The following is a 13831-nucleotide window of genomic DNA, read 5'->3' as shown; positions in this document are numbered from 1 at the left end:
AATTGTTATTAGGGGTGGGTAAAATTGGGTTCGGATCAACCCGATCGGGTTTCGGGTTGGTCGGGTTAGATGAGAACTCATCCGAATTCAACCCGAATCTATAACCCGATCCGACCCGATCCGAATATAATTCGGATCGGATCGGGTCGGATATAAAAAATACACACAATCTACCCATTTACACACACACGATCTACACATTTACAGCAACAACCCAAAGCTTTCAAAACTCAACAGACAAATGGAGCTTGAATCGGATCGGGTGATGGCGGAGGATTGGAGGCGTGGAGGTGGCGCAGCAGATCCGGTACTTGGTAGCAGTAGATCAGTAGATCGGGTCACCATTCTCACGGAGTAGCCTCGGTTGGAGTGGGCTGTATAACTGTCGCTTGTTTCCGTCGATAGTGGGATGCGAGAGAGGGAGGCTGTGGCTTGTGGGTGGGTGTGGGCGATTATGTTGCTGGTCGGCAGGGGGCTGTGGGTGTGTCAGTGTGTGTGGTGTTCACTTCGTGTTCCAGTGTGTGTGTTCCAGTGCGTGGGGGGCGTGGTGTGTGTGTTCCAGGGCGTGGGTGGTGTGTATGTGTTCCAGTGTGTGTGTTCCAATGTGTGTGTTCCAGTGCGTGGGTGGTGTGTATGTGTAATGTGTTCCAGTGTGTGTGGTGTGTATGTGTTCCAGCGTGTGTGTTCTAGTGTGTGTGGCGTATATATGTTCCGGTGTGTGTGTGGGGTGTGTATTTGAGGTTTAATTTTTTTTTTTATTTTGTGTCAACCCGATCGGGTCAACCCGATCCGATCCGATCATGATCCGATCGGGTTGACACAAATGCACCCGATCGGGTTTTCTTTACAACCCGATCCGATCCGAACCCGATTTTTTTCGAATCGGATCGGGTCGGATCGGGTCGGGTCGGGTATTTTGCCCACCCCTAATTGCTATGGCCGAGTGGTTAATTCACCCTTATTAGATATCAAGCAAATGAATCTGATTTAGTGCGTTTTAGACAAAATGCTTTCCTTTTCCTAACAAAATTTACGCAATACACGCAGGTCTTGAAGAACCAGCATTTTTTTTTTTAACCAAAATTCATCGGTTCATATTTTCTTTAATATATTCTCAGATCTCAACTCATTTTGCTCACTTCATTGTGCGTCATGAACTCAATTTCATTTACATTTGCAAGCGTAGAGGTAGCCCCCGTTTCGTCAGCACCCATTATCAAGTCTAGTTTATATTAGTTATTATTATACATTAGAAAGCTACAATGTGGGTGGGGGGAAGAGAATCAGTCATTGTTGAGGCAACTATGGTTAAATAAAGCTCCTAATAGTTGGCTTAACTTGAGGTGAGTTTCTAAAACCTTTTTCTGCTGATTGGGACACTAAGTTTGACCAAATCCCATGTTTTTCATTTTCTTTCACTTCACCAACTCAATGACATTATCCTTTCTTTTAATATTTTCTCTTTTTGACTTTACACAAGGGCTGAAATTATTTTTCTCATGTACCACTATACATTAGTTATCATTTGGATTTCTTTCATTTATACAAGCAAAACTCATTTCTTTCTTTGTGAATGGTCTCGAACCAATAGGCCATTGACCTAGTAGGAGAGCATATTCAAACCCTCATAAGAACAATTCTGAAAGTTTAGTTCCCTGTAGAGGCAGTCTTTTCCCTGCAATAGCCAATGCAATCGATGTAATTATAAAAAAAAAAAAAAAAAGGTCCAGTTTCAGTGGATTTGATTAGTACAGAAGTGTGGGGATCAACGAAATTGTCATTTAAAACTAAAAGTTGGTGCAAATACAAAATTGATTATTTTATAATATGCTTAAATGGATTATGAGTTGCTGAGAGTGATTGTTGACGGTGACAATCAGACAACTTATTAAGGATGGTAAGGTAGCCACTAGTATTTTCATATTTGGCACTTCATTATTTTCTAGAAAGCATACACAACATTACAACAAGACGAGATAACAACCATTCAGTTTTAACAATGTTTCTTTCTTGGTAAAAATAGAAAAGAAAACAGAAGCAGCAGAGTGACAGATCCATAATACACACCAATTTCAATTTATAGATAATCCATACGGTAGATGGTTGGTCGACTTATTGTGATCCTACTGACAGTTAAGGAGGATGCCAGTGCAGAAGAGATACTTCATACGTTCATAAATTGATACCCCTACTAACAAATGACGTGCATGCAACAACCTCTTCGGTTTTATCATTTTGAATGCAAGAAAAGTAATAAACATGAAAAATTTTCTGTTTCATCACTCACTGTCCAACGGGCCAAGCTGAGAAGAGTAAGTCTAGGTCTGGATAATTAATACGCATAAAATGCAGAAAAAAAATGTGAAGAGTCAAAAGGTAGCTGTTAGGGATTGGCCACTGTTTTAATGCGATGCTAATTGTTGAATGACAATGTCTCAAGTTATGGAACTGTAACATGTTTCATGTCTAACCAGAACTAGAACAAGACTCATGTGGGAGTTCTCAATGCATACTGTATCATATTGATGTTATGATCTTATCCATAAATGATCTTTTACGAATCTGCAGAGACAGCAAGTGAAGCATAAGGAAAATCAAAGTTAGTACCATACAAGAGGGTATCTCAACTGATGATGGAGGTGTGAAATGAAAAAAAAAAAAATTAGTGAATACCAATATTAGTGTGAAAAACTAGCATAAACCAATGCCAGAGCTTGGCTTCTTGACAAGAAAGGCAACTTGATCTTTGCTAGTATAGTATAAATAACATCATCTAACAAACTTCATTGAACTGGCAAAAGCAGGGAAAGCCGCTATCTTTATACTATAGAATCAGGGATGGAAACCACCCAATTTTTGGTTAGGATCCTGCTGCTCATCTCAGAAGGTTTATATGAACTGGTTGAGGTACTCATCCACAGTAGTGTAGTTGGCATCTGGATAAAGCTCTGTTGCCTCTACTCCAAATGAAGGTTCAATTTCGAAGTTGGTCTGATCTCCCAGGACATAGGCAGAGTGCCCAATAGGTAATAGCATATTGAGTGGATATGAAGCTTCTGTAAACACAGGAAAAGAGGCAAGCATCATCAAAACTTGACATCCTTGCGAGCAATCTGAGATCTAGAAAGAAAACTGATACATACAGATTTCAAACAACACAACCAGGAATAGATGTTCTTGAGATTGTTGAAACCGATTAGATTCTATCGCATTTTGGAGAAGGAAAAAAATTTCCATTATCGGTCAGTTACATCTATCCACTTGATAAAGTGATAGTTCTAACTAACCTTGAATGTTTTTCAGAAGTTGTTCCTCTGTAACATAGACCCTGTCAAGGGCTTTGCCAATCTTTTCCTCCCACAGAGACACAAGATCATTGAATGAGTAGATACTGCAACGGGGTCTGATGTAAAGTATTTTGTTCAGTGTTCTTGGATCATCCACCGCTTTGATAGAATTGATTCCAATATCATCTTCCTTGTTAAAAAATGCTGGGGATCAAATGACAAAACCAGTTACATTCATTTAACTCTAGTGTCAAGATCAAATATCAATATTTGGCTATTGCCGAAGAAATTACTCTGATTCGTAGTGGCAACTGATCTTTTCCAATTAATGTTGGTGAATTAATGTGTTAAAATCATCCCCTTATTCATGCTTTTCAAGTTCATGTGGCTTAATAAATATTGCCTTAAAACCAAAAGTTTTTTGCATAATTTGCAGAAAAATAAAATAGAGTGTAAAAGAAAGAATTTCTTAGTGGGAGAAAGAGAGAAAGAGATGCCATGGAGAAGAGAGGAAAAAAATAAAAATAAAAATCCTGCCTAGATAACGTCCCACTCCCCTTTTTTATTCTCCCCTCCTTCCATTTTCTTCTTTTGCTCACTATCCTTTATAATTTTTTGTACTTGTCTCCCTTAAATGGCCTTTGAACACAAGTAAATGTCTAGGCTTTGGCGAGGATAGTTTGGTCATTGCATTTTGCAAGTAAGATGAGTGGTGGAGAAAAATGAGGAGTGCACGCAACTCTTCAGCAAATCCCTCAATAATTTCATTTTCTTTATTAATTAATCTCCTTTTTTATCTCCAAACAGTAACCACACATTGCGTGTACAGAGTAAATGTATCCAGAAGCGCTTTGCCTTTTGCATTTCCATCACCTACGATGACCACTTTATCCCTTGGAGGAGCTGCGGCTCCAGGCTGTGAGAAACTGGAAAGATACAAACCAGCGAAGAAATTGGAAGCTACGTAGGTGTATGGAATTCTTTCAGCCTCAACAGCTCGGCGGATTTTAGCCTTGGTGGCAAATGATGTTCTTGCTAGCTCAACGGCATGCACGCGATCAACATCATTTCCAAATTCTGAAGGAAAGAATCTCTGACTAATAAACATATATCAATTTTGAGAACAATTCACGCATTTGAATTTGAAATCCCAAGTAATTAGTTAACGCATTTACTTAGGTTAATCAGTACCTTAACATTTCCAGCTTCTTTAAAATCCCAGGGAAATTTACGAAAATAACCATAAATATTTTATTATTTTCACAACTAATCCTCTCAACTTTTTTCTATCAACATTAGCCAAATACAAGCCTTTCTCCCCAAATTACCCTTCATTACAGACCAAAAGCAACCATCTTTCTCCCATATCCTCAAACCAAACGCAGCTTAATCATTAACCAACGGCGACGGCAAAAGACAACGATAAAAGTAAAATCTGATCATAATTTATTCGGATCCAATACTAATCGGCATCACATAGTGGTATGAATTATTTTCTGAACTTGATCGAGAGTTTCGAAACTGCGAGTCGTGAGTGAATTTGACAACAGACTGCCTGTCGCACCAAAGGTTGGTGCGACAGGTGCCTGTCGCACCAAAGCTTGGTGGAGCTCGTGCTGTTTTGAAGCAACATTTGGTGGAGCTCGTGCTGTTTTGGTCTGCTCACTTGTTGGAGAAGCCCTGCTGTTACCTGACGTTATCTTCAAGTGGTGATATTTAGTCGCACTCTTGCGTCCAAGATTCTGGCGTCGGCTAATCCAACGGTGTGATCAGCGGATGTTGACGAGTGATCAAGGAGAGAATGACAAGAATGGGAAGAATGATCAAACCAGTTGCCAAAATCTTGGCAAGCCTCGTTGTATTAATATTGAATCTCTTATTTGGAGCTCGTGCGAGTTCCGTAAGCCGTTGATCTGCAAAATCTGACCGGTGATGTCGCCTCCGATGTGAATGCCGATCCATAGTACGTAATTGATCGTTAGAAAACTTAGTTTCAGAATTTTCAAATTTATTTCTGTTGCTACTTGCTGTTGTTAAGAGTGGTCAAACGCAAACCGCCAAATGTGCACGGTCCGAGGGAAAATTTTTATCGAGTCTTTCATGTTTGTGTTTAATGTTTATTAGACTTAAATAAACATAATATTGATAGTTTTTGTTGAATTTTTTTGGTATGGGATGCACATCTCGTTTAATTATATAAAAAGCTACAAAACATTGCATGTGCACTGTACGTACGCTGTGTGTGGCAAACGGGAGCAGTGTAAATGCTGGTGAACGAGTCTAAGAACGCTGGATCATCCTCTCCTGTCAACCCATCTTCATAAAAATTATCCCCAGTTGAAGAATATGCTGAGGTTTCGAACGGTCTCACTGTAACTAAAGAGCGTGTGGTTGATAATTGTTTCCGGCCATTTGACTGAAGGACAATAACCACCAAGCAAATTACTGCAATCAAGAAGCAGAGGATTGTGGGGACGCAGTGCAGAATATGTGCTGGGAGGATACTTTGCTCATGATTAAGTTTTGCAAAAAGTCATGGAGAGAGATTAGTGAAGACTTGGTATGTAAAATATAGATTTGAATTAAAAAAGATGGAGTATAACTAGAATAAACCAACTGAGATTGTTTGCAAAGCTTGGTTCTTCGGTTTGGGAGAGATGGGAGAAAGAGAGATTGTTGGGGGAGAGATGAGAGAGAGGGGTATTTTGGTCTCAAAGGCTTTTTTATGGCTAATGTTGATAGAAGTTTGTTTGGGGGGTTAAGATGGAAAAAGTCAAAATTTTTATGGTTATTGGTGTAAATTTCCCAAAATCCCAAGTAATTAGTTATCGCAATTTGCTGCGATAATGTTGAGTTGATCAACTAATTGAGTGCGACCTATCGCTGATATCACCACATCCACTTGCTTTATTGCACTCACCAAGCTCTCATGGCTGTATAGATCTCCCTGCAAACAAAATTATAATATAAAATCTTTACTTTAATTAATTAATTAATCACAATAAAAGCAAATTGGCGGGAAAATTGGAAAGCTAAAAGAGTGGCGCACAGGAACTAAATTGACGCCGAGATTTTTGAAACGGTCGAGGATTTTGGATTTGGAAGGAGTGGAGAGAGTGGAGTCTCTCACAAGCGCGAATGTTGGGTGATCGGCTTTTGCGCTCGATTCCACTAAGGTCTTTTTTGGAATTGAGGTGCTGTAGTTTTTAAACTACAGCTGCGGTAAAAAAAAAACTATAGTTATAAAACAAAAATTAATAATATGTAGTATGTATATGATGGGTGAATTTTCGAATTTTAAGAATATGGAGGCAAAGAACAAAAAAAATTTATTAGGATTTGAGACGTGTTTGCACACTTTCCTTTAAAGTTTTATTTGCCCTCACCAATCTTGGTTTGCTATAGAGTTTTAATGGCAAATTACCCCCAAGATATATCAAATCCTGAATACAATCTCTAGCAAATAAGATTGTATTTCCATAACATATATGAAACCTGCAAAATCTGATTATGATCTAATTGTTTGTCTATATCTGATTATGATCTAATTGTTTGTCTATCTTTAATAAAGAAGATGTTTATTTGAAAGAATACAACCATTAGAAATTGTACTTCTTCAAAAAAACACTCTTTTGTTTTGAGTTTGCATCGATTGACAATTGAAATTTCCAAGTTTGCTAACCGTTTTTCCAGTTGACGCAAAAAACACGCTCTCTGGAAATAAATGGTTAGCCGTTTTCTCAATAACGGTAAGCCTTTTTATTCCAGAATGTCAAATAAGTTGCTCTCTGTAATTAACAGTTGGCCGTTTTATCTAAACGGTTAGTCGTTTTCTCTAGAACAAAAAACATGCTCTCTAGAATTAAACAGTTAGCCATTTTCTCCAAACGGTTAGCCGTTTTCTCTAGAACAGAAAACATGCTCTCTGGAATTAAACGGTTAGCCGTTTTCTCCATAAACGACAAACCGTTTTCTTTCAGAATATCAAACCAAAGATTGAAAATGTTACAATCTCTCTTACAATCCCCCACTAGATTGTAATATTTTTCAGATTTATTAATGATAAACTTATACATACAAAAAGATATCTTTCGATTTTAACCTTTAATTAGTGAGTGTATTTCAAAGCATTTACAAGACAATAATGTGCTAAGCATTAAACTTTGTCTCTTAAGTAAATACCGGAGATACATCACATATAAGCTATCCCAGATTTTCAAAGTTGTGTTCCAATATTTAGCACTATTCCGGGCTTGTGCTCTATCTTGGATTCATGAACATTTACTAGATTAAACCATGATTTTGTTAGAAACGGCACCATTTCTTATGTTCACTTAGGTGAAGTTTCAAATCATGTCTTTAGCTACTATAAGACTTGAACTTCATTAAGAGTAAATACTCAACCTCAACCTCCTAGCTATTTGCACCGAATATCTCGAATGTGATTATTTATTACTCGGTGCCAAACCAGTCACATAACAACAACTTATTATTATCCATTTAACTATGGAGTAGCGGTGCAACTACTACATAGTTAGGTTACCGTCGTTGGTGACTTTATTATTTAAAGGTTTCAATCCCATTCCAAAAGATGTATCCTTAACTAAGTCTCTTGTAAGACCTTTTGTTAAAGGATCCACTAGGTTCTTATTAGTCCTAACATAAACAATATTAATAACACCATCTGCTATTAATTGTTTCACATATTCATGTCTCAAGCTAACATGTCTAGACTTTCCATTATACACTTTATTATAAGCTCTAGACAATGTAGCTTCACTATCGCAGTACAAAGAAATAGATGGCATCGGTTGTGGCCACAACATTATATCAAACAACATTATAATCGAATCCATTTCATTATTTACCGCCTCTCTCCAAAAAGAAGCATCTCTAGAAGACATAGCCTCGCTAAATGTCTTTGGATCTTTTTCAATATTTAACAACAATGGTACTTTGTTAAGTACATTCTTTCTATCCCCTTCAACCAAGAAGAGTAGTGCTTGTGATGAAATAAAATCCGGAGCTAAACTCTTTTCTTTTTTTTCACGTTGACTCCTCATTGGTTCGAAAGATGTCATAGAGTCTTTCCTTTTATTATTGTTAGTGGAGGTAATAGGAGTATTAACATATGGTTGATCAATAATTGATTCTAATTCAATATTAGAATCATGTTGAAATTTATTCTCAATAAATTCAACATCTCTAGATTTCACAATCACATTAGAATCTAAATCTAACAACCTATAAGCCTTGGAATTTTCAGCATATCCTACGAAAACACTCTTTATACATCTAGCACTTAACTTTGATGATTTAGGATCATGTATTTTATAAAAAGCTAAACAACCCCAAACCCTTAAATACATCAAGTTTGGTTTTCTTCCTTTCCAAATTTCATAAGGAGATACATGTGTTTTCAAAGATGTAATTCTGTTATGAATATGACATGCAGTGAGTAATGCTTCCCCCCACAAATTATTTGGTAGTTTTGCATTAAGGATCATGGAATTTATCATATCCGTGAAGATCTTATTCTTTCTTTCAGCCAAACTATTTTGTTGAGGAGTAAATGGAGCTGATCTTTGGTGAATAATTCCAAATTCTTCACAATAATTATTAAATTCAATTGAGAAATATTCACCACCTTTATCACTACGAACCACTTTGATTTTCTTATCTTTTTGGTTCTCAACTTCAGCTTTGAAAATTTTAAATTTATCAAAAGCTTCATTTTTTGTTCTAAGTAAATACACATAAGTGTATCTAGAACAATCATCAATAAAAGTGATAAAAGTATTTTTTACCTCCTCTTGTTAAAACGCCATTATACTCACAAATATCGATATGTATTAAATTCAATATTTGAGTATTTCGTTCGGCTTTAAGAAAATGTTTCTTAGTTAATTTAGCTTGGATGCAAATTTCACACTTATGACCTTTAACATCATTGCAATTAATCAAACCATGCTCAGACATGTATTTCAAAGATCTAAAATTCAAATGTGCTAATTTAGCAAGCCAAACATCTCAAGACTCAACAATATAAGCTAACTTGATATTATTATTATTAATGTTGAGTTTGTACATTCCATCACAAGAATACCCTTTCCCAACAAATAATCCATTCTTTGAGATAATACAAGTATTACCCTCAAGCACAATCTTAAGCCCATGCTTACATATACAACTAGTAGAAATAAGATAAGTCCTAACGGAAGGTACATAAAAGACATTATACAATGTGACTTTATTTCCAGAAGTGAAGTTGATCTCAACTACTCCTTTCCCTGCTATTATGGCTGCATTATTGTTCCCCATGAGAACCATTTGTCCTTCCGTTTCTTCTTTGTATGATAAGAAAATTTTCTTATTATTACAAACATGAATTGTTGTACCCGAATCGAGCCACCAATCATAGGACTTAGTTTCAGCCATATTGGTTTCGGTAATCATGCCAATTTGCATTTCAGAAACCATAGCACAAATCTCTTCAGATTTGTTTTCAATAACATTAGCTTTATAGGAATTCACTTCTTCTTTTTTCTTCTTGAATCTGCAATCACTTTGGCGATGGCCTTTCTTACCACAAAAGAAATAATTTCCAGAAAACTTTTGTGTGCTGGACTTCTTGAATTTCTTGTCATTCTTGACTTTAAAATTCTTTGAGAATTTACTAGCTTCAACAACATTAACTTTAGTAGAATCATGCTTATCCTTGGATTCGCGAGACCTAGTCTCTTCTTCAATTACCAAGTGTTTTTGCAATTCTTCTAAAGTTATGTTCTCTTTACTATGAAGGAGTTTCTTTCTATAATCATTCCAACTTTGAGGCAATTTAGCAATAATAGCCCCAACTTGAAATGATTCAGAAATTTTAATTTTTAACTCTCGAAGCTTAGCAACAATAATTTGTAACTCATGTATTTGATCAAGAATGGATTGTGTGTCTACCATAATAAATTCAAAATATTTAGAGACAAGGAATTTGTCAGTACTTTCTTTCTCCGTTTTGTATTTGTATTCAAGAGCATTTCAAATTTCCACCGGAGAAGTCATAGAATTGTAGAGATCATATAACATGTCAGAAAGCGTATTGAGTATGTGACCCTGGCACATCAATTCATCATCTTTACGACGTTTCCTTGCAGCCTTAACAACTTCGGTATCATCTTCTCTTGGTTCTGGAAATGGTTTCAATTTCGGATCAAGAACATATGCCACTTTAAGAACAGTAAAAAGAAAGAATAATTTTCCCTTCCAACGAGTGAAATTAGTTTCATCAAAACGATCGAGATGGACACTAGGATTAAGAAATGACGTCAAACTCTTCTCAGCCTCCATTTGCATCAAAATAAAACCTTAAAGATTGATGGGTGAATTTTCAAAGTTTAAGAATATGGAGGCAAAGAACAAAGAAAATTTCTTAGGATTTAAGACGTATTTGCACACTTTTCTTTAAGGTTTTATTTGCCCTCACCAATCTTGGTTTGCTATAGAGTTTTAATGGCAAATTACCCCTACGATATATCAAATCCTGAATACAATCTCTAGCAAATAAGATTGTATTTCCATAACATATATGAAACCTGCAAAATCTGATTATGATCTAATTGTTTGTCTATTTTTAATGAAGAAGATGTTTATTTGAAAGAATACAACCATTAAAAATGGTACTTCTTCAAAAAAACACTCTTTTGGTTTGAGTTTGCATCGATTGACAATTGAAATTTCCAAGCTTGCTAACCGTTTTTCCAATTGACGCAAAAACACGCTCTCTGAAAATAAACGGTTAGCTGTTTTCTCAATAACGGTGAGCCGTTTTATTCTAGAATGTCAAATAAGTTACTCTCTGTAATTAATGGTTGGCCGTTTTATCCAAACGGTTAGTCGTTTTCTCTAGAACAGAAAACATGCTCTCTAGAATTAAACGGTTAGCCGTTTTCTCAAAACGGTTAGCCATTTTCTCAAAACGGTTAGCCGTTTTCTCTAGAACAGAAAACATGCTCTTTGGAATTAAACGGTTAGCCGTTTTCTCCATAAACGGCAAACCATTTTCTTCCAGAATATCAAACCAAAGATTGAAAATGTTACAATCTCTCTTACAGTATATATTTTAAATAATAATTTTGACAAAATTATTAAAGATAATAAATTTTTTATTATACAAGTGAAAAATTATATTAAATAGCTTTTAAGTTACAACAGTTAGTGTTTACCAAACATTTTAGTGCTGTAGTTTTAAAGTTATAGTTGTTCAACCTCAATTTCAAACGCACCTTAAGTATTTACTGATGTATCCAGTTCCGCCGATAACCAGAATCTTGCTTTTAGTCGCCATCTTCCCAAATTCCGCTTGAAAATTTTGAATTTTTTTTTGGTTTAAAAACAAATTGAACACTTTGAGATGTTGGTTGGATACCGTTGAAGATATGAGATTGGGGATAGCGCGAGCGTTACTTATCTGTTTCTGCTATCTCGGATGTCCAATTCATTTTTCTATTTGGATCGGGCTTGGTGGGTTTATGGGCATGGGCCGACTGACGCAAGCATGTTGTTGGCGTGCGTTTCTGGTTTGGGTCCGGTTCAATTTTATACTCGGCTTTTAGCTCAACGGATTTTTTTCCTTTTTAAATATTACATTAATTTTACTAATATCAACATCAAATGGAATAAATGTGTAGCTTGAAAATCAGCTAAATAATCAGAGGACGTTACTACAAATAAGAAAAGTAATCTTTATATTAATTGCCACTGACATGATTGATCTTATTTTACCTTTTCAAAGTTTGGAAGGGAGGTGAGAACCATTCAATTAAAAGACAATTATGTATTGATGATTATTGGATGCAAATTCTTACACAAATAAAAATTGTACATATTGATATTTGAGATTGACATACTATTATTCACTTATTTTTTTAAAAAGAATTAAAAAAAGATAATATAAGACATATTTTACTTAAGGATGTACTGTTTGTTCCATCCATTACAAAGAATCTATTGAGCATTTCAAAACTTACCGTTGACAACAATTTATTTGTCGAATTTCTTGGATCTATTTGTTTTGTGAAGGATTCATTGAAGAGGAAGGTTTTGCTGAGAAAAGGTTGTATAAATTGCTGCTCAAATCCTTTCCACAACCTAAATACAAGTCTTTTATATCTTACAATCAAATAAACAAACCTTTGTCTATGTTGCCTTTTTTTTCATTCCAATTTTGTAGCTAGCATTGATCATCTTAAAAAATGTTTTCAATCTCAATAAAATGCTTGTACTAACTCTTTTTCACCAAAAGTTTTGACATCCCAACCCTCAAAATCTAATGTATATTTAAATTTATTTATCCTCATTTATCCTCTTCAAGTATTCATAGTCAAGTATTAAAGCACTTTTGTGAAGCATGTTAGCTTAGTAAATTTCATACGCTTCATTTTCCTAATACTGAAATCAAAACCAAAACTACACTAGAACTTAACCACACTAATCTATGGGGCCTTCACCACTCTATTCCGGTGATGATTCATCCTCTAGTGAATCAAAAGATAAAGATATTGATACAAAAGCTGAGATAATAGCTTGTGCAAAGAAGACACTAAGCAAAAAGCATAGAGAGCAAATTCTGGATGATGCTTATAATAGGTACATGTTTGACGATGATGGCTTGTTAGACTAGTTATTACCAGAGGAAATGAGGCATCAGCAAGCAATTAAACCTATTACCAAGAAGGAGATTACTGCAATGAAAGCACAATTCAAAGAAATTGATGCCCAGCCTACTAAGTAGGGATGGGCAGAATTGAACCGAAACAAAAAAAAACATTCGGTTCGGTTTAGTTTTTTCAGTTTCAATTTAGTTTTTTAAATTAAAAACCCGAATATATAAATACCAAACCAAATGGTTCGGTTTGGTTCAGTTTTCAGATCACAAGTTACAAAATTCGAATTGAACTGATATAATGGCATTTTTGTAATTTCACATTATATATATATATATATATAGACACACACACAATTACACATGTTTGCACCACTCTCAGTCTCTACTTTCTACTCTCTCGCTTTCAGTTTCAGCAGCCACAAACCTAAATCCTAAGTCCCAACTTTGCAATCAAATCCCAGTCTGTGGGTGGTCGGTGCTGCTGAATCTTCGCTGTCGACCTGCCGCTGCCGTTGTTGCTTCTTTCCATTACTTCTGTCGCCAGTTAACTAGCCAAATAACTTGCTATTTTCCTTTTTTTAAATGGCTTTTTTTTTAAATAGCTCTTTAGTCTTTTCTAATTTCATGTTTGCCTTTTTTTTATTCTTACTTTACACTTGATGAAACTGATAAAAAATATGAATTAATTTTTTTTTAAGATGAGGCAGCCTTATAAAAAACAAAAAAAGCTATTAGCCAACAATACAAATAAAGAAGCAACACAAGATAAAGAATAAAATGAGAGAATATATTATAGAGTGATTTTATTTATTCCAATTGTGTGTGTACAAAACAAAAAGATAAGCTCTCCTTTTATAGTTACATAATCACTCCATGAAATTAA

General features: G+C 35.4%; 1 protein-coding gene across 2 annotated transcripts; it reads right to left on the bottom strand.

The window, feature by feature from the left end:
* Nucleotides 1-2883: 2883 nt before the first annotated feature.
* Nucleotides 2884-11628, bottom strand: LOC18033754 (isoflavone reductase homolog PCBER). 2 transcript variants are annotated; one of them, XM_024179322.1, is made up of 7 exons: nt 11563-11628; nt 6337-6465; nt 6123-6234; nt 4479-4501; nt 4143-4380; nt 3288-3491; nt 2884-3056 (listed from the first exon to the last, which is right to left on the bottom strand). In XM_024179322.1, the coding sequence occupies exons 1-7, from the start codon at nt 11626-11628 to the stop codon at nt 2890-2892; spliced, it is 939 nt and encodes a 312-aa protein (XP_024035090.1). In that variant the 3' UTR covers nt 2884-2889. The 2 variants fall into 2 exon arrangements, with proteins under 2 accessions (XP_024035090.1, XP_024035091.1); XM_024179323.1 differs by having other exon boundaries at nt 2884-3053.
* Between the last annotated feature and the right edge of the window lie 2203 nt (nt 11629-13831).

Source organism: Citrus clementina, unplaced genomic scaffold, assembly GCF_000493195.1.
Source record: "Citrus clementina cultivar Clemenules unplaced genomic scaffold, Citrus_clementina_v1.0 scaffold_8, whole genome shotgun sequence".
Classification (NCBI taxonomy): Eukaryota; Viridiplantae; Streptophyta; class Magnoliopsida; order Sapindales; family Rutaceae; genus Citrus; species Citrus x clementina.
Note: the sequence above shows the minus strand (reverse complement) of the source record. Positions and strands in the feature narration are given on the sequence as shown.